Source organism: Garra rufa, chromosome 2 (genome assembly GCF_049309525.1).
Source record: "Garra rufa chromosome 2, GarRuf1.0, whole genome shotgun sequence".
In the NCBI taxonomy this organism is placed as follows: Eukaryota; Metazoa; Chordata; class Actinopteri; order Cypriniformes; family Cyprinidae; genus Garra; species Garra rufa.
In genome coordinates, this window is record NC_133362.1 from 71,146,519 (window position 1) to 71,171,840 (window position 25,322).

Genomic DNA, 25,322 nt, shown 5'->3' on the forward strand with positions numbered 1-25,322 from the left:
AAAAACACTTTGGTAAACTATATGTTTTCTAAAAAAATATTTGTGTACCGTTCACAAAGTAAATGAGCTATTGGCAAATCTTCTGGCCACTAGGAACATCCTACAACCGTTGAAACATAAAAACTGTTTGCTGAATTATTGTACTTCTTTCTAAAAACAATCTGTTCATTGTTCATGCAAGGGAGATATTGGCAAAATTTTACCTGTAGTTGTAACTAGAAATAGCATATGCTACAACCTTTGGAACATTACTAAAACCTTATGTATATTTTTGAGCAAAATATGTGTATACTGTGTGCGTAGTAGAGTAAGGAGATATTGGCAAAGGTATCCATTAAATTATTGCATGGTCAAATCAGTTAACCTCATTCAAATACATAAAGCGGCAGCATTCTGGCTGTCAGCTAATCCAGCCACCCAGTCTCCTCCCCCGGCGGTAATCAGAATAATGATGTCACAAATCGTGCCTATGTGGCTCCATCCGATCATCACCAGCGGGATCGGATCAACTTGGACCGTTTACTCTGTTTTGATTCTCTGCTGCCTGCCTTTTCGACCTACCGCCTTGTTTATTGGAACTATCTATCTGCCTGCCGCCTGCCCTGACATTCCTGCCTGTCCCTCGTTTACGATCTCTGATCTCCCTTCACTGTCCTGTTTGTCGTTGTTTGACCCCAGCCTGTTTGACCATTCCTTATCTTAATAAAGCTGCACATGGATCCCAACCTGCCTGAGCGTTTGTTACAAATGAGTCATGTTTTGTGTTCAAAAATCTTATTCGGATGCTGCAACCTAAACTTGCAGAACAGAAAATTAAACTGAGAGACAAATGTCTGTTTGTGAGGTATTTGGAAAAAAAGAAAGAAAGTTTGAAGCCAATTTTTATGTTTAATATTGATGGTGCAAATTGTACAAAGAACTGCAAACCGTTACACGGACCGTCAAAGAACTTTGTTTTAATACGAAAGCAACAGAGTGGTCAAATACAAAAATAAACTGTTTGATGCAAATAAAGCATTTTTAGTGCAAATGTACTGCTTTAACAGATATGTAAGTTAACCACTGGATGTATAATATAAACTGAAAAAGGCAAAGGCATGGAAGAAATAACTGATGGGATAACCACTAAACTTCTATTAGAAATTGTGAAACTGAAAAACCCATTAACAGTACTATTCCAGTCACAATTCTTTACAATTATTCCCTTTTTCAACTTTACAAACTGTACATAATGTGTGACATGACAAATTTATAATGATAATTTAGTACACTATTGTTTACCAAAATATATGACTCAGTTAGGGCAAATAAAACTATTCAAGTGCAAATGTATTGCTTGTACTGCAACAACTGATTACTTAGATCAACTGCTGTGTGTAAAAATGGAAAGAGGTGTGAACATGGAAGAAATACCTGATTGGTAAACCCAAAACTGTCCCCTTCAAATCAGTCTGCTAAACTGCAATTGGAAATAGTAAAATTGGAAAAGATATAGACAACGATACTATTACCTTAACAATTATTATTATTATTATTATTTTTGCTTTAACCATAGATTTAGATTAACTGTTGGATGTATGGAAAAAAGTTTAGATATAACCTGACAGGTGCTATCCTTAAATCAGCTAAGACTCTATTAGAAATATTGTAAAACTTGAAAACCCCTCGACAACCATACAATTCCATTCACAATAGTTCTTAGCATAAGTGCTATTTTAACTTCATGAACTGCATAACATTTATACATGACAATTACTTCAGTACTTTCAATGTAATATAACAGCCGTCTTTTTTGTGTTGTTTAGGCACTTCAGTTTTGACACTCAGATGTAGAGCCCTGCGCGGGACTGTTTTCTTCATCCCGCTCCCGCCCGCGCCCGCCGAATTAGTGACCATTACCACCCGCTCCCGCAACGTGCGTGTCACACTCCCGCCCGCACCCGCAATATGTATGACAACTCCCGCCCGCACCCGCAAAACTCTGAGAATTTATTCCCGCACGATAATAGAAATGCATTGATTTTGCCTCTTCTCCCGTCCCGCAGGGGAAAAAAACGTATTTGTATTGATGTTATTAAGGAGATTCATGTTTGTTTCTTTCCCTGGCCTGCATGTATTCTGACACACTGGTAGGGAATAGTAGCCTGGGCTATCGAGGACATCTAAAACGCTTAGGCTACCAAGTCCGACTTCAAGTACTTTTTTCACGTAATTGCCGTATGCAGCCAGATGAGGGAGCGCCGCGCAAACATTACAACACACAGACTAATCCAGCGCGTTGTGCCGTAGACAGGCCGTTAGAAGTATAGAACGGATTTGCATCGGGCGAGGGAAGAGGGAGGGCACCCTCTCGAAATCCCCCTGCAAAACAAGTTAAGCTGTCCAAGGAAATGGAGTTGCACTTTACCTCCGTCCTGAAAACGAAGTAAGTTTAAGACTTTTTTTCCTCACTAACGCAAAGCGCGCTGAGCATCCGGATCCCGCAGTGCTTTTTTTAGCCGCCCATTCCCGCCCGCAGCAAAGTTCAAACCGCCCGCTCCCGCGAGATTTGCGTTGGGTCCCGCGGGACCCGGCGGGTCCCAATCCCAATGCAGATGTCTATGCAATATCCATAACACACACTCCACTGTTCAACACAGAGCAAAACTCTGCCCTAAATTCTGCATAGGTGCTGTAGTTGCTTGCCAGTTCTAGGTGTTGTGAACAAGTGTGGGCAATGGGCCTTCTTGAAAACTCATTAATTTCTGCAAATGTTACTTGAATCGTCTTGGAGAGAAATAAATCAGACCCTGTGCAGTATCTGAGAAAAAGACCAAGCTCTTTCTGGTCTCTCTCCCTAACAAATCGTAAGAGATGATGTGAAACAGATGTTTCAGATGGTGACATTGTTAGTGGGAACTTGAGAGATTTTGCCACATTTCTTGCCTTTGGTTGGAGATTTTCAGTTGTCTTCTCAAGACTTTCTGCTGTCATGCTTTCCCCAACAGATCGCAGAATGGGTCGCCAGCATTTTAATATGTAGGTTGGTTGTTGCACCATCTCTTTGTGTGCAATTTCTTCTAGAATTTTCTGTAGATTGTTTTCATTTGGAAGCACTGTGCAGCTGTGACTGCTGAGTACACTGAGGACCTCATCAGCACTTTGGAAGTCTTGGAGTGCTTCACTTGAAACATCCTTCTCTGTTGGACTAATGTTATTGAAGAACACTTCCATTAGACTGGTGGCTGGTGAAGGAAGGGACAGTGCTTCTTTTAGAAAAGGAGGTGCCAGCTGAATTAGCAAATAACCAAAGCGCACCCATCCAATGGCAAAAATCCTTGCAACAGCTTCCCACTCTCTTTGTTGGTAACCGTGATGCAGAGTAGGGATCTTGTAAGTTGTTCCACAGGTTCTTGTTGCATAAAATGTGTCCCAGAATTCAGTAAGACAGTCCTGGAACACTCCTTCGCCGATGCCAACTTCCTCCTCGCCATTTTCCAGTAAACGTTTAATTGTTACATTGGCATGTACTGTATATTGGATCTGACAGTAATGTACAGCAAAAGTGAGTAACTGTTTTCATCACATGGTCACATGCTTTGTCTTGAGTTATTAATCTGTTTTAAGCCTAAATAACAGTGGTATCCATCTATGAGAAATGTGCGCTGATAGCCAATCATAGCAGTGGATGTTTACATCAGTGTGCAGTCTGCCACACCTATTCAGACAGAGCGTTCTCCTGAGGGGATTTAAAAGCAGGACAGAAAATTGATAAACTTGTTTATGTTGTTTAAATCTTTTTCTTTTCTTTTTTTCCCTAGAAAAGCTGTAATCCCCCATATATATTTTTCCCCCATGTATCTTTTTTATTATTATTTATTTAACAGGTTTAAGGATGGATTAAAAACCCTGGGGCTGCTTCAAGAACTCAAGACCCATCCAAATGCCTTTGAACACCTGTTTTTTTAAAGCTGAAATGCCACTTCATGCAAAGGATTTGTCATCTTTGTTCGAAGTGTGTTTCTCACCAGCCAAAAGTAATAGACAGCAACAAGAAAACCAGACTGTTTGCTTCTGGAGAGACTGGCTAATAGATGTTAAAGGTGTGTAACTTCTCATTAAAATATCTCTTTAACAAAGTGCTTTGTATAGAACAGTGGGGACCCATTGCTCAGCACATTTTATGGACTTTTGCACCAGAGGAACCTTTCCATAGTTCCTGTCCAGAACTGTTGGCCAAAGTTCCTATATTTTGGCGTCAGCATACTGCAGGAACGCATTTAGTTTTAGCAACTCTGTTTGGGGGAACCAAGGCCACGTTCACACAGCAGCAGAATATGGTTGTCAGTCCTGTATACGGTTGCGTTCACACAAGCAAAGTTGTGTCAATTGTCACTGACGGGGCACCGTCAATGGTTGGACATCACAGAGGTTTGATTAAAGGACTAGCTGCTGTCAACCCAGCTCTCGTAGCATTTCATAAATCGGTATTGTGCGCAAAACTCTCTGGAAAACTGAAAGAGACGATGGATACTGTAATGGGTCTGGTAAACTTCATTTGCGTGAGTTCTGGTCTGTAACATTGCTTTTTCCGAGCCTTGCTGGAGGAAATCGATAGAAAGGCACAATCTTTTGCATTGTGCAGAATGATATTTGATGGCTGAGCAAGGGCTGTGTACTGGAGAGAGTGTGTGAACTTCAAAATGAACTTAGTTCATTTTTTAAGCAGCCTTCAAAATCAAAAGGCAGAAAAATTTCAGAGGTTTTTAAATGACAGCAGAGAGATGGCATATGTGCGGTTTTTGTGTGATATCATGTCTCACGTAAATCAGCTTAATTTGCAATTGCAAGGCAAGAACCACACCATTGCAGACATGTACGAAGCAATTGAAGCTTTTCGTTTAAAAGAAGTGTCGTGAATGTCACGGTGAGATAGAGATCTGGGTCCAAAATGCAGGGAAAGGATTTTAATGAACAATAAACAAACAAACAAACAAACAAAAGGCCAACACGGCACAACACGACACGAAAAAACAAGAGCAAGACTGGAGCAAGACTTCAAGGGACACAAAATACAAACCAACAGGAAACAATGCAGACTCCTAGAGTGGGGAAAGAGTGGAGATTATAAAGTCTGTGATAATGAGGGTCAGCTGTGGGTCTGAGTGATGAGACAGGTGTACGAGATCAGGAGGGAAGTGCGAGAGGAAGGGAAAAGGGGAAACAGCGACCTCAGGTGGCTGAGGGAAAACCCCACAGCCCAGATCGTGACACTACCCCTCCCCTACGGAACGGCTCCCAGACGTTCCCTGAGGCCAAAAACAGTCTGGAGGGAGGAGGAACGGGGGAAGGTGAATCAGGGGGAGGGATGGCGGGCCAGGCCCGCGCAGTTGCAGCAGGCCCGGAGAAGAATGTTCTGGGAGGCTGGGCAAAACCAGCACAGGGCATGAGAACTTGGGCAGGGCACGACCGGACCCAGAAAAGACGTCCGCGGGCATCGCCGCCAGGGGAACGTCAGTTGGCCTCGCCGCCAGAGGAACGTCCGCGGGCACCACAGCCAAGGGAACGTGAGCTGGCCTCGCCGCCAGTGGAACGTCCGCTGTCATTGCCGCGTCCGGAACAGAGAGCTCGGTCACCGCCGCGTCCGGAACAGAGGGCGCGGTCACCGCCGCATCCGGAACAGAGAGAACGGTCACCACCGCGTCAGGAACAGAGAGCGCGGTCACCGCCGCATCCGGAACAGAGAGAACGGTCACCACCGCGTCAGGAACAGAGGGCGCAGTCACCGCCGTGTCCGGAACAGAGAGAACGGTCACCGCTGCGTCCGTGACAGAGAGAACGGTCACCGCCGCATCCGGAACAGAGAGAACGGTCACCGCCGCGTCCGGGACAGAGAGAACGGTCACCGCCGCGTCAGGAACAGAGGGCGCAGTCACCGCCGCGTCAGGAGCAGAGAGAGCGGTCACCGCCGCGTCCGGAACAGAGAGAACGGTCACCGCCGCGTCAGGAACAGAGGGCGCAGTCACCGCCGCGTCAGGAGCAGAGAGAGCGGTCACCGCCGCGTCCGGAACAGAGAGAGCAGTCACCGCCGCGTCTGGAACAGAGAGAGGGGTCACCGCCGCGTCCGGAACAGAGAGATGGGTCACCGCCGCGTCCGGAACAGAGAGAACGGTCACCGCCGCGTCAGGAACAGAGGGCGCAGTCACCGCCGCGTCCGGAACAGAGAGAACGGTCACCGCCGCGTCCGGAACTGAGAGAACGGTCACCGCCGTGTCCTGAACAGAGAGAGCGGTCACCGCCGCATCAGGAACAGAGATAGCGGTCGCCACCGCATCAGGAACAGAGACAGCGGTCACCACCGCGTCCGGAACAGAGAGAACGGTCACCGCCGCATCCGGAACAGAGAGAACGGTCACCGCCGCGTCCGGGACAGAAAGAACGGTCACCGCCGCATTAGGAACAGAGGGCGCAGTCACCGCCGCGTCAGGAGCAGAGAGAGTGGTCACCGCCGCGTCCGGAACAGAGAGAACGGTCACCGCCGCGTCAGGAACAGAGGGCGCAGTCACCGCCGCGTCAGGAGCAGAGAGAGCGGTCACCGCCGCGTCCGGAACAGAGAGAGCGGTCACCGCCGCGTCCGGAACTGAGAGCGTTCACCGCCGCGTCCGGAACAGAGAGAACGGTCACCGCCGCGTCTGGAACTGAGAGAACGGTCACCGCCGTGTCCTGAACAGAGAGAGCGGTCACCGCCGCATCAGGAACAGAGATAGCGGTCGCCACCGCATCAGGAACAGAGACAGCGGTCACCACCGCGTCAGGAACAGAGAGCGTGGACACTTCCGCCTTCCCACGGAAGAGCCACTCCACCCCCACTGCAAAGCGGGAACGCCGTCGCGCCGACTCGGCCCTACAGGCTTCCATCTCAGCCAGTTGGAGGTAAATGACCTCCTCGAACCGAGCGGCCGACGCCGCCTCAAACGCCGCCCGCCTCCTCAGAAAAAAAAAAATGACTCCCCGCTGGACCCATCTGTGGAGTCTGCATTCTGTCACGGTGAGATAGAGGAGATCTGGGTCCAAAATGAACAATGAACAATAAACAAACAAACAAAAGACCAACACGGCACAACACGACACGAAAAAACAAGAGCAAGACTGGAGAAAGACTTCAAGGGACACAAAATACAAACCAACAGGAAACAATGCAGACTCCTAGAGTGGGGAAAGAGTGGAGATTATAAAGTCTGTGATAATGAGGGTCAGCTGTGGGTCTGAGTGATGAGACAGGTGTACGAGATCAGGAGGGAAGTGCGAGAGGAAGGGAAAAGGGGAAACACCGACCTCAGGTGGCTGAGGGAAAACCCCACAGCCCAGATCGTGACAGTGAAGGGGTGAAAACAAGCCTATATCTCCACACGCACATTGCCTTTGCCAAACCTAAGCACTGATATAAGCCTCATTTAAGATGTCTTTGCATTGAAAGGGGGGAGGCATGCAGTGAAACACCTTCAGAGCCCACATACACACCTCCCCTGCCCTGGTCTACAATGTTGTTTTTGTGTGTCCAGCCATCCAGGGAGCTCTGGCATAACAGAAATAGATTATGCAGGAAAGGCAGGATGATAGATGAGAGAGGGTGGGTATTACCATGGATACATCTTCATGGCTTTTCTCTTCATCCATGCTGACAATCTGACCAAAAAAACAAGTCATTAACACTTTGTCATCTTGGTATGGTGCTACTGTGATGCTTTTGAAGTGTTAAAGGAACACTCCACTTTTTTTGGAAATAGGCTCATTCTCCAACTCCCCCCAAGTTAATAAGTTGAGTTTTACTGTTTTGAAATCCATTCAGCCGTTCTCCTGTTCTGCTTCGCCAACAGCCTAATAAAGTAATCACAAAGCCAAGTTAAACAGCGATTGTCATGTGTCAGAAAACTTGGAACTGGGCATACTAGGCCACTGGGCCTACTTCATCCAGTTTTATGTTCCCATTTCACTACATGAATTGCAGATGACTCGTGGTTAAGAGAAAAAATGCTGTTCTGCATTTGTTGTGCCACGAGTTTCTGTTATGACTGCCTTGAAATTACAAACTTTTACCTCCGTCTCCTCATGTCTTCGCCTCCTCAGGCGAAATAATGGCTGTCGAAGGCCGCTCAGCTATTCCCTTGATCCCTCTGTCCGGTGAGCGAACACTTCTTCATGGACAGATAATGTAGTTTTTGGAGGTAGTTATTTCATTTTCCCCACATCAGTAATGCAAACATTATAACATGAATCCTGCCATGAACAGTTAAATATCTGAATGCCCACGTGTGTGACTTACTTGTCCAGTGGGAAATTTTCCATCAACATCACACAGAACCACTTCCTCAGCACTGGCATATCCTCCTGAACAAAACAAAGGTAGATTAACATTTTAGTAAATATGTTTTTAAATATATATTTTAAAAGCTACCCCAAGCAAATAGAAATAACAGTTCCTTACAATTGTGTAGTCAAAAGGAGCATTCAGAGAAATGTAAAAGGCAGACTGCACAGAAAAAAAAGAGCATAAAATGATGGGTGAGGATATGGGTGGTAGTAGGACATGAACTAACCGTAAAGCTTAAATAATTAAAATAAATCTCACCATCAGCATAAAGATGCCACAGGCTTCAGAATCACGGGGAAGACTTGACGGTTGTGCAGAAGACCATCATTGACACCCTCCTTAAGGAGGAAAAGTCTCAAAGGGCAATTGCAAAAGAAGCTGGATTCTCAGAGTGCACAGTATCAATTTATATTAACAGAGTGTTAAGAGAAAGGGAAAAGTGTGGCCGGAAAAGGTGCATAAGTGACAGAGATTGTCAAGCAAGGGCGGTTCAGAAATCTGGGGGGGCTTCATAAGGAGTGGGCTTAAGAGAAAAAGTACTGGTCTGTTGCCCAGTGGTCCCAAGTCCTGTTTCCAGATGAAAGCAAATATTGCATTTCATTTGTAAATCAAGGTCCCAGAGTCTGGAGGAAGACCAGAGAGGCACAAAAGTCAAGCTGCTTAAAGTCCAGTGTGAAGTTTCCACAGTCAGTGATGGTTTGGGGAGCAGGTCATGTGCTGGTGTGGGTCCATTGTCTTTTATCAAGTCTACCGTCAATGCAGCTGTCTACCAGGAAATTTTAGAGCACTTTATGCTTCCTGCTGCCGACAAGCTTTTTGGAGATGATGATTTTATTTTCCAGCAGGATTTGGCACCTGCCCACAAAGCCAAAACTACCAGTACCTGGTTTAATAGCCATGGAATAACTGTACTTAATTGGCAGGCAGCTCGCCTTAAACCCCATTGAAAATCTATGGGGTATTGTCAAAAGGAAGATGAGGGAACAGAGATCGCCTCCACGTCGCCTTGATGCAAGAGCAAAAAAAATTGGAGCAAAAGTAGGCCCAACAAAGTACAAAGGATAATATAATACATTAACAGACTTTTCAGAAGGCCAACATGTGTTTAAGATCCTTTTTTTTTTTTTTTTTTTTTATTGGTCACATGAAATATTCTAATTTTGTGAATTATTGGATTTGTTTTTTGTCTTTAATCCATAATCATTAAAATTGCAACAAATAAAGGCTTGAAATATTTCACTTTGTGTGTAGTGAAATAATACACGCGTTCCACTTTTTGAAAAAAATTATTGAAATAAATGGACTTTTCCTGGATATTCAAATTTGTTGGCATTAATGCTTTTTCTTCATCAGTGTGACGGCTACCGTGGGAAAGACCAATGAGATAGAAGTGGTATAAAATAACAAATTACTTTCACAAAGTGTACACAGGTATACAAAACTAAGTAAATACTATGGCACCAAATAAGAAACATAGAAAGTTTATTAGCAAAATGAATAAAAAAGCTCGGAGACACGGCTACACCTTGATGTCAAATAAAATAAATAAATTGCAAGTTAAGTTTAAATAAAAGTAAAAAAATCAGCAAAAACTGGGAAACCAATTAAACAAATGTTTAAAAAAATCTTCTAATACCACTACAAATAAACGAAAAAAGTCAACAGGCTTTTTAAAATCCAAAATATTGCCCAACAGGTGCTTTCTCACATTCTTGTCAGTCAGCTTGACTGATTCTTCTCAAGTGTGAATTAAATCTGATCTGTGATGCGACTGTTTTTAATTGTACATTTTTTTACTATAAAAATAATAAAAACGGTGGTGGCAGGCGGCAGTGTAAACGCACCTTTGGCCTGTTTGATTTCAGCTGCCTTTTTTTTTCTCACCCATTAACGAGATAAATTCTTCTCAGATTCTAGAGGATAAGTGAGAGAGCATACCTTTACCCTTCTGTCCATGTTATTTTTTAAATGTTCTTGTAAAAAGGGGTCAAACTTGACAATCAGTTCAAGCAAGAGGTAATTCCCATAGTGTGGTGGTCCCAGTTTTTCCCCTCTCTCCCAAAAACTGCTACTACACGCCTCAACACCTTCCAATAATTATTTTTTCTGCCACTATCTGCCTGTGAAGAGAAGCATCTACTGCAAACACAACACACTACACCACATCCATCATTTAAGGCAGCGGTTCTCAATTCCATTCCTCGCGCCCCCCCGCTCTGCATATTTTGCATGTCTCGCTTAGTTAACACACCTGATTCAGATAACGAGCTCGTTAGAAGTGAGGTCCGTGCAGGATGTGTTCCGATTGACATTGCCTGCACATTGTTCATTGCTCCCTGCTCCCTAAGCGGGGGAAATCTGTTTACTATACTTCGAAACATTCATTCACATATTTGCGCTACGTCACCGCATGCAGCGTCTTCACACACAGATGAAACTTACTAGAGAAGTGTGACATAAGTGCATCTGTAAATAAATGCATTTTAAATTTACGTCTCGCACGCTTTAATGACCTTCAAATGGAACACATACGCTCGCTTTGAACTAATGAATAATGGCGGAATATCCTGTGATGTCCACTTCGAAAGGGCAGTAACGTTGGAATAGAACAAACGTCGGAAGCGATACGTGAAACACACAAAATGTGCAGAGCGGGGGGGCGCGAGGACTGGAATTGAGAACCGCTGATTTAAGGTGTTAGTGTCCCCCTGGCACCCAACCACCAGGGGGCCAAGTAATGAGTTCAATTTGTGGTGTCTGAGGCAAATTACTTCAGTGAACTGCTTCTGCTTTACTTACAGTTCATGAAGAACACTAGAGGATGGATACCCGAGCCGAGCCCGACGGTACCCGACGGAACCCGACGGGTCGGGCCGGGTTCGGACAGATATTTAGAAAGGATGCTCGGGTTCGGGTCGGGCTCGGTCACCTCAGCGCGATAGTGCGCCCGTGTTATAACGGCGCTTTTTGCCCAGTGTGCACTGATGCTGTCATCTGTTGACATTTCCGTACGCTTTTTTTTACAGTTGCTTAATAAAAGCGGGCTTTCCACACAAAAAAGTGCATGTGTCATTAGTATGAGTGAAAAAAGAGATTTTAACTGTGTCGGGCTGGGATCGGGCTCGGCCATAAATATCTTAATGCTTGTCGGGCTCGGGTCGGGTTCGGTTACTGCTCTGTCGGACTCGGGCTGGGCTCGGACAGAAAAATGCGGCCCGATCCGCACTCTAAAGAACACACTGCCAAATTTGTCAAAAAATTGCGGGAAAACTTATTACGTCTGTATAATTTTGGAGGCTTTACGCATGCTCAGTAAGGCGAATTTTATGTTTTCCTACAGTGTGGATGAAAAACTTTTGGAAAGCGCTTGGAAGCGCTAGTGTGGACGGAGAGCGTTTTAAAATGAAAACTCTGTTTTCAAATGTATCCGGATTAATGTAGACGTAGCCTAAATGGTCCTGACTTGATTCCTGATTTGACTTGTAATGATGTTCAGCACCACAGACAGCAGCCAATCCAGAGCTCAGAGCAGCAGTGGATGTGACGACTATCAAAGCAACAACACACATCCATACATTACAGTCATGACTTTATTGTTGGTTTACTGCTGCATTTTCTGAATCTTAAAATGGGGAGGTAATAGATAGATAGAATCAAGCTTTGCTACAAATAATCTTTTAACAATCTTTTAAATTATTTAGAAAGTGTCAGCAATATCTAATATGTGTTAAATAACAAGGATTCCAGGTAATTCTGACATATTAAATGTTGTGTTACTGAAGTCATTTTCTATACCATCCCTGAATAAATAAACACATTCATTACACTAAATGTTGTCCAGTTGTTCACATGAAACTTTGTTGTATGGGGTTTCCAATGGACCATATGTCTCTACTTTTGCTAAACTTTATTCAATTTAGAGATATTTACACCATATGTTTTCATTTGTTTAGTTTTATGCTTTACATATTACACATACTTTTTCAAGTATTGCAATACATTTGAATATGTATGACACTCAAAACTAATATTTTTCTTATAAAACGTCCTTGTTTGCTGTTGGAATAAAACAGTACATTGAGGTTATTGATTTACAGCAGTTACAGGAATTTGTTCAGATTTTCTGCGACTCCAATCCAATCAGCATAATAACACTCATTATAACAGAGATCAGGGAAAGTCTCACCTTCAGACACTTACCATGATTTTACATTTGTATTCATACACACATTTAGCAAAATATATTCAGCTTAAATGTTTTATTTATCTATACACTTTTTTCTTAGGCTATGATTAAATTTGGACCAAAATTATATTTAATATTCAACAAATAATTATATTTTGCAGTAATTATTACTTAGACGTGTCTATTTTAAACAAGTATTTGCTTATTTCTGTGGTTCCTTTAATCTTCAAGGAACTATAGTTGTGTTGGGCAAATTAGTCTTTTCTAAATCACCATATTTCTAAACATTTTCAGTTAGGTTTTAAGTCTATTTAGCATTGAGTATGCTTAGCTGAGTGATAAATAATATTTTAGTTGCAATCGAGTCTGAGCTCAGTGAGCTGTACACTTATTAATTTCTAAGAAGACATCGAGTCAGACTTCAGTTAGAGAGATAAGTGTATGAATCGGACTTTTATTTTGCTCTGGTGGTGTGACGTCATTAAGATGAGCCGCCCTCCTCATCTGTTGCGATTCACCTGAAGAAAGGTTCGTGGTTTTAAAGCTTTTAAATAAATGAATTAAAGCGTTTTTTACAAGTTACGTAAAATAAATTCTTAAATATAACATTGTAATGCTTTATTTAGTGTTAGTTAAAGCGTTAGCCTTTAGTAACAGAGAAGGTGCGTCTCAGTTCTCTCTCTATATCATGAATCAATCGTGTGATGATAAGAAGTGATGAGAGAAACTGAGAATCCGAATCATTTGAATCAAATCATTGTGAAATGATTCAGTGATTCGATTCAGCGGCACGCGGACTACAAACGACAACAACAAACACAAACAAAAACAAGTGAATGACAACCGAGAATGATTTCATGAAAGTGTAATATATTAGATATGATGTACAAATAATTAAATACCAAATGTAAGTTAAAACTAGCCTACCTAAATATGAACGATATGTTTAACTTGTGTATAGTTATTATCAAATCTCTTACTGTTGCTCTCACTCTGACTACTGAACTAATTAAGACGCACCCAGAATGTGATTAGTTTGCATTTATTTTATCTTTAATTATTCTCATCTTAAACAGGACAAAGTGTTCAAACACACAGAAAAATCTCCTGGAGAATCAATAGAGATCCACGTGACACACTATTATAAAGATGGTGTTTATTAAAGAGGAGAGTGAAGACATGAAGATTGAAGAAACATTCAGAGTCAAACATGAAGAAACTAAAGAACAAACAAAGATGGTGTTTATTAAAGAGGAGATTGAAGACTTGAAGACTGAAGAAGCATTCAGAGTCAAACATGAAGATACTGAGGAACAAACAGGTTGGTTTTTATTCTGAAAGCTGAATTCACTTCAGAAAGGAATGATATTTATGAACAATGTCACCGGAGCGTAGAAATGTTAAGACATTTGACAGAAGTGTTGAGATCACATGACAAATACTAACCCTGCCTTCAATATCCTGCTTTCACACTGAACATTTGTTATTATGAGATCATGCATTTATGTTGTAACAATAATATGGAAATAAGCCTTAAACATTTTTCAGTAATATTAAACCCAATATCTGCTATAATATTAAAACCATTGATAGCACTTTGGCTAATTATGCAAAAGTATCTAAGAAAATTATTTGCACAAACCGTGATATGTAAGTAATCACATTTGGCTACTGCATGCTGACTACATTTGTTCATTTAAAGTATTTGGTAAGCAAATAAAACAGACAGTGGACACTGAAGCTACATCTAAATTAATCCGGATACAAATGAAAAGGTGTTTTTGTTGTAAATATTTTCTCCATCCACCCTAACGTTTTCAAGCATTTTCCAAAAGTTTCTCGTCCACACTTGAACGTAAGAAAGTGTTAAATTTGCCTTCCTGTGTATGCGTGAAACCTCATAAAAGCTCACTGAGACTATACAAACAGAACATATGATACTTTTTCATGCATTTTCCTCTAGTCAGAGGAAATAAACAATAATTCAAATAATATTAATATAATGAAGTAAATAAATTGATGACCACGCTTCAAGTGCATTAGAGAGGAGCAGTAGGGCATATTTATAAAGAAGGTGCTGTATTTCACCATAAAATAAACTTTTTCTTAAAGCTAAAATCATGATTTTATGTGTATATTCCCAAATATACTTTCATAGTTTTTTTTAATCATACTTATTTTTTATATAAAAACAACTTACATCCATCAATTTAATGTGATGAATACCACAGATATGGCTATTTATGTTAGAACTGATGAAATTGTAAAGAGAATATTGCTTGTAAATAAATTACGAACAACAAATTATATTTTTTTTTCTTACATAAAACTTGTTACTTTTTTCTACAAATGAATGATTGATTTAGCTGTCTGAAGGACAAGTGCATATCAAGGCTTACTCTAATCTATATAAACTATAATGTAAGTGTATTTTTTATGATAGCAGTAAATGTGAATCAATTGTAAGCTGATTTATACAGTCCTAATTATTAGCTTAAATAAGTAAATGTCTGTTCCTCTTCCCAGTTAAAATGTAGGCTGGTTTCTATTATTTCTTTTTTGATAGAAGATACAGCTGTCATAAAACCACAGGCTCAATCTGGTTAAAACGTTTCAACCAGATTGAGCCTGTGTCTCTTTAGTTTTTAGGAGACATTATTGGTAAGATGAAACCATCTTCTTACTGTATGGACATTGTCCCTTCACACTTGTTGTTGAAACCATTGGACCCAATATTTAGAGAATTATAAATAGCAGTCTCACCTCAGGTGTTGCACCACAGAATTTTGAACATGCAACAGTGGAACCATTGATTAAAAAGGCAAATTTGGACCTGTATCAAAACTGCCATTTCTTCCCAAAGCGTTGGAAAAGGTTGTTTTAATACAACTGCTGTCTTTTCTAGATTTACATGGGGTTCAGGAAGTGCTCCAGTCATGTTTTAAATCCCATCATAGCGCTGAAACGGCACTTGTAAAAGTTTTTAATGACCAGTTATTAGCTAATGACTTTGGTAATTATGCTTTCCTCTTGCTTTTAGATCTTACAGCGGTACATGTAAAAAATGTGGGTGTTATTATGGAGTGAAAACTGGATAAAAAGGTTAATTCGGTAATTAAAGCTAGTTGTTTCCAGTTGAGGCAATTATCCAAAGTGGAGTCTTTTCTATCTTTTAGTAACTTAGAAAGAGTTATACATATGTTTAGGTATTAACCGGGCTTCTCTCATACATTTGCAGTTGGTACAGAATGCTGCTGCTCGTATGTTGACAGGAACACAAACGAGAACATATTACACCAATTCTGGCACCTCTCCATTGGCTTCCTGTTCATTTTATAATGGATTTTAATGGATTTGGTTTTTAGTGTTCAAATCACTAAATGGACTAGCATATTCTGACTTAATACAGCTATACACTCCAACAAGAGCACTTAGATCCACTCAGCCTTTACTTTTGGTTGTTCCTGCCATAAGGTTAAAAACCGGGGGACCTAGTCTTAAAACTCATCTTTACTTGTTGGCTTTCAACACAGTATGAGAGTTTAGTTTTTATGATTGTGTTGGACTCTTGTCTGTTTTACAGTGGTGTGAAAAAGTGTTGGCCCCCTTCCTGATTTTTAATATTCCAGATCATCAAACAAATTTAAATATTAATCAAAGATAACACAAGATGCAGTTTTTAAACGGTTTCTTTTAATGAAGGGAAAATAAAATCCAAATGTCCCTGTGTGAAAAAGTGTTAAAACATAACAGTGTTTTATCACACCTGATAGGGCTGGGCGATATGAAGAAAAAAATATATCTCGATATCTTTACTGGATAAATAACCCCCCAAAAACTACTGCAAAAACAAATATGCCAAAATCCAAAGTCTTTTTTATTGAAACTCAGAGGTAGGCAGTTCAGAACAAAGTGCTTCTGCGAATTTTCTTTTAAAAATCCCTGTATACATATTAGAGCTACACAGTTTACTTCACCATTTTACAAATAAAGCCTAATCTAATCAAATCAAACCATATTACGTAGGAAAGGTCTAAGGCTCCTAAAAAGATATTTAACATTTTGTTATGTTACAAATTATGTAGAGTGCACCTTAAAAATATACTTCATAACAGAAGTTCTGACATTTTTCACAGACACCCTTGTTACCTTTTTTCTCTATTACACTTTAGAAATAATAAGAAATGATAGGCTATATCAGCTGAAAACTTAAAATCTCAAAATTCATAATTTGAAAGCCATTTTAAAATCAGACATTGCATTAACATGGACAATGTACATCAAAATCATATTACAAAATGTTTATGAATTATAAATTTTTAAGTTAAAATTTTTAATTTTCACGTCTATGTTCAAAAATGGGAGTAACAGATAAGGGGTTAATGGATCGTCATGCTGATCAATAAATGATGCAATAAATCTGGACTGATCAAAGTACTACTCTTTCAAAGTGCAAATAGAGACGACTTTTTCAAGCATTTAATTTTATGTAGCCTAATTTGCGCGCATTGGGGAGTCACTCTCTAAACGCGGAGTATTAAATTTGCTTTTGAATGTGCGTACACGTGCGGGTTTGACTTTTGATTTCGTTTTAACAATCGCGCGAAAATCTTGGTTCGTGGTGTTTGAAGCTTAGGTTGAGACCAACTTTCGGCATTCACGGCAGTAGACGTCCGACGCCTTAAAACCAAAGTATCTCCATGTAATGGAACCGGTTGTCCTTTTTTTGCGAGGAGTTCTGTAGCCTCGGGGGAGGTTGCGGAGACTCATGTTGAATGAGAAGACAGGCGAGGGGAGGGGGAACAAAAGCAAGGAGACGGGGGCGAGAACAACACAAAGAAGGCAAACAATCTTAGAGGCGAAAATTAAATATAAACATATCGATATATACGATATGTCAAAATTCATATAGAGTTTAAAAAATATCTCGATATATTTTAAATATCGAGATATTGCCCACCCCTAACACCTGAGTTCAGTTTCTCTTGCCTTACTCAGGCCTGATTACTGCCACACCTGTTGGCAATCAAGAAATCATAAATAGGACCTGCCTGAGTGAAGTAGACCAAAAGGTCCTCAAAAGCTACAACAACATCTAAAGAGCCTGCAAAACTTCATGAAAGAGACTGGGCAAAAATGGCCTGCATGGCAGAGGTCCAAGACAAAAACTGCTGTTGAGCAAAAAGAACATAAAGGCTCATCTCAGTTTTTAAAACACATCTTGATGATGAAAATACTCTGATGAGGGACTGACAAGACAAAAGTTGAACATTTTGGAAGGTGTGTGCCCCATTACATCTGGCTTAAAATTACACAGCATTTAAAAAAAAAAGAACATACCAACAGTAAAATATGGTGGCGGTAGTGTGATGGTCTGGGTCTGTTTTTCTGCTTCTGGACCTGGAAGACTTGCTGAGATCAATGGAACAATGAATTCTGCTGTCTATCAAAAAATCCTGAAGGACAATGTCCGGCCATCTGTTCGTGACCTTAAGCTGAAGCGAACTTGGGTTCTGCAGCAGGACAATGATCCAAAACACAACAGCAAATCCACCTCTAAATGGCTGAAGAAAAACAAAATGAACACTTTGGAGTGGCCTAGACAAAGTCCTGAACTGAATCTTATTGAGATGCTATGGCATGACCTTAAAAAGGTGGTTCATGCTCAAACCCTCCAATGTGGCTGAATTACTACAATTCTGCCAAGATGAGTGGGCCAAAATTCCTGCACACTGCTGTAACAGCATATTGCAAGTTATCGCACACACTTGATTGCAGTTGTTGCTGCTAAGGGTGGCCCAACCTGTTATTAATTTTAAGGGGCAAACACATTTTCACACAGGGTCATGTAGGTTTGGATTACCCTACATAATATAAAAACGTCATTCAAAAACTGTATGTTGTGTTTACTTGGGTTATCTTTGATTAATATTTACATTTGTTTGATGATCTGAAACATTAAAGTGTGACACATGCAAAAAATTTAAATAAATAAAAAATCAGGAAGGGGGCCAACACTTTTCCACACCACTGTATGTGTTTATTCTTTTAAATTTATTATGCTTGTACTGCACTTTCATAAACACTTGTTGTTTTTAAAAGTAATTTAAATTAGGTCAGTGTAATGCTGCATTCACACCAAGCGCGAATATGCGTCTAAATTCGCGCCTGCCGCGTCTAGTTATACGCGTGACCACTTTGTGTTCATTCGACGCGCGTAAAAACAAAAGTTTGAAGCGAAATTTACGCGCGTCAGAGGCGAAAGCTTCAAACCCCGTTGGCGGCCATCTTTTTACAAGATGTCTGTTGTTGATCGGTCATTTATCGAGAGAGTCACCGCTCTGTATTTGCTCTGGAGAGCAGAACAGCGGCGTAGGGATCATCGTCGCCGTATTTGGGTCCACCAGACCCTTTGGAGGCGAACCCAGATCGGCGAGTTTCATCACTTGCTCCAGGAGCTGCGCCTGGATGACGGCCGCTTTCAGCGGTACTTCCGCCTGTCCCCCACGATTTCAAGAGCGGTGGAACCTCTCTCTGTGCGTTGGAGCAGTATATGATGACAGAATTTTCATTTTAAAAGTGAACTACTCCTTTATGTCATTCCTCCTTTGATGTATAATAATTCTATAGGTCTGTGCCATTTCTTTGTTCAGGTTATTACTGTAAAATCTGTTATTGAGCAATTCCACGCAAATGTCAACCTTACCATGAAAAAATAAAGTTTATACAAAAAGAACAAAACCCGGTTTAAGTTGTGCATTTAGGTCTGTATTTAGCTGCATCAACGTGCTTTAATAGAAATTTGAAGGAAATAGCTATTTTTTTCTACCACATATGATGGGTGCACCTATTGTAAAATTACAATTTCATTTGACTGTATTTCATGGTTTCAAATGAGAGATTAAAGACTGCCTATTTTTTTAATTTTATGTCAACAGTAAGTATTTTGTAGAAAGATGGAGGCCTGTATGAAAAGTAAATAAACTCACTTTGTCTAAACAGCAATGATTTTTGGATTTATAAGGGCTAGATTCATGACGTCAGGACGCTTCAGCGTTGTGTCACGTCCGTAACGTTTTAAAGATTAAGTTTATTTAATTTAGTAATTACTAATGCAATTAACTTGAAACTTTCTGTACAAAGCCAACTTATGGCCATGCTTATTATGATCAACAGCCCATCTCAATTCTTTGCTCTTATCAGCCATAATAATGCGTTACGGACGTGACCGTTACGGACGTGACTCTTACAGATGCTTCATATTAATTCATATGCGTGCTGGCACACACACAAGTTGATGATTGATAGCCTGTGTATTTCTATTATACTGTGACCTGTTTGAGTTTTTTTCTATCATAACATTTTAGAAATTAATTCATTCTAAAATTTCAGAAATTGCGTTCTCAACTAAAAATAGCGCGGAGATGGACTGCATTTACTGTGCAGAAATGCACAGGCGGACTAAAGGGAAAAAATCGTCAAAACTATTTGAAATGTCATATAATTTCCATTGTCAGTATTATCTTATTTAAACATTTTATGTATTTCAAATAACTTGTGTCGCTATCTGCGCTGCATTCATGCATAGAGCAAGATTTTGCGTGTTCTGCGCGCATGCTGCTGAGTGAGCAAGAGTTGTTCTGTGGGGTTTCAACACTCATATTTGTCTAAATATTCTTTTCTTCATTACAAATCTTGTTTGGTTTTATTTTGTATCATTGCATGTTAAAAATAATTCACTATTTTATGCAGATGCAAAATGAAGATTAGGCTTTCCCATTTTATAAATATTTGTACAAAATATATTCAGCATATTTAATAACCTGTTTTGTATCTTTATTATTTAATGCATAAGCGATTTATTAAAACAAGTTTATGCTGCGACATATGCGTAATCTTGATTAACAGCAACTAATGATCAACGAATTGGAACGGCATCGGTCAATTAGATCATTTTAAAACGTCAAATATATCCTTCAATTTGCAGGTTATAACTCCGTTTGTCTCGGGTGTAGACTTGTGAAAATTTATTTTAATGTGGATCCCCACTAGCATTAACCTCATTTATTAATGATATTTAAGGGTTTGTGCGGAAAACTAATGCGCATGCATGACAGGGAGGTGCATGCGTGATCACTTTTTTTTCTGATAAAGCATTTTTTTCTGATAATGAAACATTCAGTTCGAACCTGATTTAACGTAAGCTTTTAATTTTATTATTTGTATTTTTTATTTTATTTTTTACAAATAAAGACAGACAGGATGCGCTTTCTGCCATCTCGGTCTGTCTCTGGCTGGAGCGTTTCTCAAAAAAGAGCCAGAACTCAGCCTGTCTCACATAGGCTACAAGAGATATGTCTAGCTTAAAATGTCTACTTTCAAACGAACCATTAAAAACGAAATTAAACACTCTCCGTTTATGTAATATGAAGGCTTTATTTCTCTCTAAAGCCACATCCAGTATAGGCCTGTGGAGATGCGAGTCAGCACTGTGAATTTCATCTGGCAGCTCACAAGAAAACATTAGTTTATTAATAAAAACATTAAAATGTCTCATTTTTGTATACATTAATTAGTTAAATAATGGCCTAAACGAATGTTTATTACTTACTATAAGTTACTATTAGACGTCTCAGTTAAAGTTTTTAAAGCATTTTATACGCATTTCCATAGTCGGATAAATTCCGCTTTCAGAACGGTCACTTCCGTAACGGAGAGATGTCACGTCCGTAACGCTGATTTTTCCTCTGAAACATAAAAGCGAAAATTTAAACAAAACTGATGTTTTAGGTTTTGTAAATAGCCAACCCTTGTCAATTCGGCAGATATTGTTACTTCTGGTTTGTGCACTGTAAATCGCAGAAATTTTACAAAATATGTTGTCTCCCAGAAACTCGAGTCTTTTTTTGTCACGTCCGTAACGTATGTGTATTTCCCTCATTTAAAATATAAAACAGGGTTTTAGACTGAAACTTTTCTGATGTCTGGACTCTATTTTAAGGGGTTTCAAAAATATAAAGAGATGGTTCAATATATTGGTAAAGAATAAAATTTATGAGGATTTATATTTCAGGTTTTGACCTTGAATGTCACGTCCGTAACGCTGGAATTGCTCTATTTATTTTTGTTATGATGATAAATGGAGCCAGCCTCCAAAAGTATTTAACCTGTCCTGTGATTTCTTTATTTTCCTCACACAACACTGTCCAGACACACTAAAGTATACACACTATTATAGTTATTATTGTTCTGTTATTATAGTGTAGACACACTACACTATAATAATGTTTCATATAAGTAAGATTTAGATATGGAATAAATAGCATTCAATACAAAATGAATATGTGTCATTTATGTGATAAAACATTTGCTTTGTTGTGCATTAGAACCGCACTAGGCATTTAGTATTCATGTTTCATATTTGAATGAGTGACTCCGGGCGGGCATGCCGCCACAGCATCAAGCAGGCTCCTGATTGGTTAACGCGGCGCGAATTGACGCAGAAGTTCAGATTTTTCAACTCGGGCGGCAGACGCGAATTCGCGTCAAACGCGTGATGCACAAAAAGCACAATTCGCGGCAGACGCTCAATTCGCGCAATTCGCGCGAACGAGGCGAATTCGCGTCTACCGCGCCGCGCTAAACGTCAAGTCGCGCCGCAAGAACTCCATTGACTTAACATTGAAATCACTCGCGCCAGACGCATATTCGCGTTTGGTGTGAACGCAGCATTACACCCCATTTCTTGATTGGCTAACATAATTGCCCCCTTAATAAAACCTCAGAAAGAATTGTGTGATGAATGTTTCATCTTTTTTTCCTTGTCTCTCTCTAAATTTGTTGCATTTTATTGCTTAGGAGACAAAAATGGTACAGAAACATTGAGATCAGTCTGTATATAGATTATTATATATATATATATATATATATATATATATATATATATATATTTATTTATTAGATCCTAACCTCTGTTATTAGATTATCTAGATTTTTTTAATTTATCAATTGTATAAGGGCCAGCTCTGTAGGGTACCGGCTAGGGATGCACCGAATATTCGGCCACTGAAAATATTTGGCCGAAAAGTGCATTTTTGGTTTTCGGCCGAAAGACTTTTATCACCAAAACAACACGGCCGAAACAGCATGTTGACGCAAACAGAAACTGCAGCCTGCACATGCTTGTCTGAAGCAACACTTCTGCAGTTTGGGCATATTTCAGTAGGCCCTATATCTGAGAAATACCAATGGATAGCAATTTGCAAAACTTGTAACCAGTGATGAGAGAAGAGATCGGCGCATTGCTTTCATGATGTGGCTTTCAGTGAGTGAAAAACAATGGCTTTACGTTGGTGTTACGTCACAACATTTTAAAGATATACCTTTTCTATATTCTGTATTTTTTATAAATAATCATGTTTTAAACCGTGGAGGTGAGCCAATGGATATCACACATGCAACGTGAAAACTGCACAATATATTAAATTGAAAGTGAAAGCTGACAGTGCTTTCAGCATCTGACATGCATTCTCTCAGAGACAATGAGAGACGATTATACTTCATATGCTGATATTAATTTAATCCCCTACTATTGTCTAAGCCTACTATTGTGTAAGTGTTGTTTTTTGAAAGACTTACATTAAGCTCTTAATTTTAATGAAACTTCAAAAGGCTATCCATTGAATAAATATGAGCATTTGCTGCGCTGCTTTGTTTACCAGTCTGACAGCGCCTCCTGCTGGAAGAGAAAAACGTAGACTTGTAAATGTGAACTGATGGATAATGTGTTATAAAAATGCAAACAATTTTAACAAAGGCGGTAAAATATTTGTATATGTTATTGTTATATTATATAAATATATTATATAATATATTTAAATTAATATAACTGATTTATTTTTTGAAACTTTAATATTAATTTATGCAATTGCAATGCCTTGATTTTAGTCAAATTAGTACACAGTCATAGCCATAAATGCAATGATGCTAATAATTGGCATAATTCTTTAGGTGTTTCGGCCTTGTTTTCCTCTTTTTCTGTTTTCGGTTTCGGTCAAGAATTTTCATTTGGGTGCATCGCTAGTACCGGCTGACCAGGATCAGGTTTGGACACCATGGTATAGGATCTAGCATACATGCATTACATATCTACATGTTTTGATGTTAATTGTTTTGTGCCATTAGACTGGGGTTAACTTTTATTCCTTTTTTTCCACCTTAGACCTAACAGAGCTGAAAGAGGAGAGAGAAGTACTGAATGAAACTGAAGAGAAAGATCAGTTTGAGAATCTTCATGATTTTGTATCTGGAGAAAAATCTTTTTGTTCCTTAGAGTCTAAAAAGACTTCTAAACAAAGAGCTCAAACTACAAACCTTGAAGTCCACCAAAAAATTCATACTACAGAGAACCCTTTTACCTGCCAACAGTGTGGAAAGAGTTTCACTCAAAAAGGAAGCCTTAACAGACACATGATAATTCACACTAGAGAGAAGCCTTACACCGGCAAACAGTGTGGAAAGAGTTTCACTCTAAAAGGAAGCCTTAACAGACACATAAGACTTCACACAGGAGAGAAGCCTTACACATGCAAACTGTGCGGCAAGAGTTTTGCTCAAAGTGGAAACCTTAAAGTCCACCAGAAAATTCACACTACGGAGAACACTTTTACCTGTCAACAATGTGGAAAGAGTTTCATTCAAAAAGGACACCTTAACACACACATGAGAGTTCACACTGGAGAGAAGCCTTACACGTGCAAACAGTGTGGAAAGAGTTTCAATCAAAGTGGATACCTTGAAGTCCACCAGAAAATTCACACAATGGAGAGCCCTTTCACCTGCCAATGGTGTGGAAAGAGTTTTAATCAAAAAGGAAGCCTTAACATTCACATGAGAGTCCACACTGGAGAGAAGCCTTACTCATGCAAACAGTGTGGAAAGAGTTTCAATGAAAAAGGAAACCTTAACAGGCACATGTTAGTTCACACTGGAGAGAGGCCTCACACATGCAAACAGTGTGGAAACTGTTTCAGTCAAAAAGGAAGCCTTGACAGGCACATGAAAATTCATAATAGAGAGAAGCCTAACAGATCATCTTAGTGTAGAGTGAGTTTCAAACTAAATGTATAGAATGGAACATTCTAGTTATGTTTCTCATTATGTTTTGTCCATTGTACACTTTAATCTCAGTCCAACACAATATAGCTAGTTGACACAGTAATGCATAAAAGAGCAAGGAATAATATGGACTATGGACAATGCGTTTGCTCTGTCTACAATGTAAGAACTTCACATTTGTGTATCATGAATTGAAAAGAGATCTCACAGAAAGTGCAGTTTTTTTGGTTGAAGCACAATAAAGGACATTGTTAGCATTTTTAAAATCACCGTTTCGGGTTACAACTACAACCCTTGTTCCCTGAGAAAGGGAAGGAGACACGAGGACATACAGAGACAGGCTCCTCCCTCCGTCATTTCCACCTTGGACTCTGTTCGTCATCCTCCTCCCGGATGTCCATTCTTCTCCTTCTGTTGTTCCATCAGTGCAATGATGCGCCTTCCAGAAGGGGGACGATATGCCAGAAATATGGACCAGGGCCCGTATTCACAAAACATTTTATCTTAGCACTAAGAGTTCTCCTAAATAGCTGTAAAAGTTTTTAGCTAAGAGTTTTCTCTTAAAACCTATTAACAAAGCTACTGAGACAAACTTTTACTGAGCAGTAGAGAGAACCATGCATACAGTGATTGGCTGATAGGGGAGGGGCATCTGTCAGACATTTATTC

At 39.9% G+C, this 25,322-nt stretch overlaps 1 protein-coding gene across 1 annotated transcript in view; it reads left to right on the forward strand.

Moving 5' to 3' along the window:
* Nucleotides 1–7,251: 7,251 nt before the first annotated feature.
* Nucleotides 7,252–25,322, forward strand: part of LOC141326076 (uncharacterized) — a 214,985-nt gene continuing 196,914 nt past the window's right edge. The window contains exons 1-2 of the mRNA XM_073834775.1: nucleotides 7,252–7,364; nucleotides 24,023–24,567. Of these exons, the coding sequence (XP_073690876.1) occupies nucleotides 7,252–7,364; nucleotides 24,023–24,567 (658 nt within the window). The remainder of the gene's footprint in view (nucleotides 7,365–24,022; nucleotides 24,568–25,322) is intronic.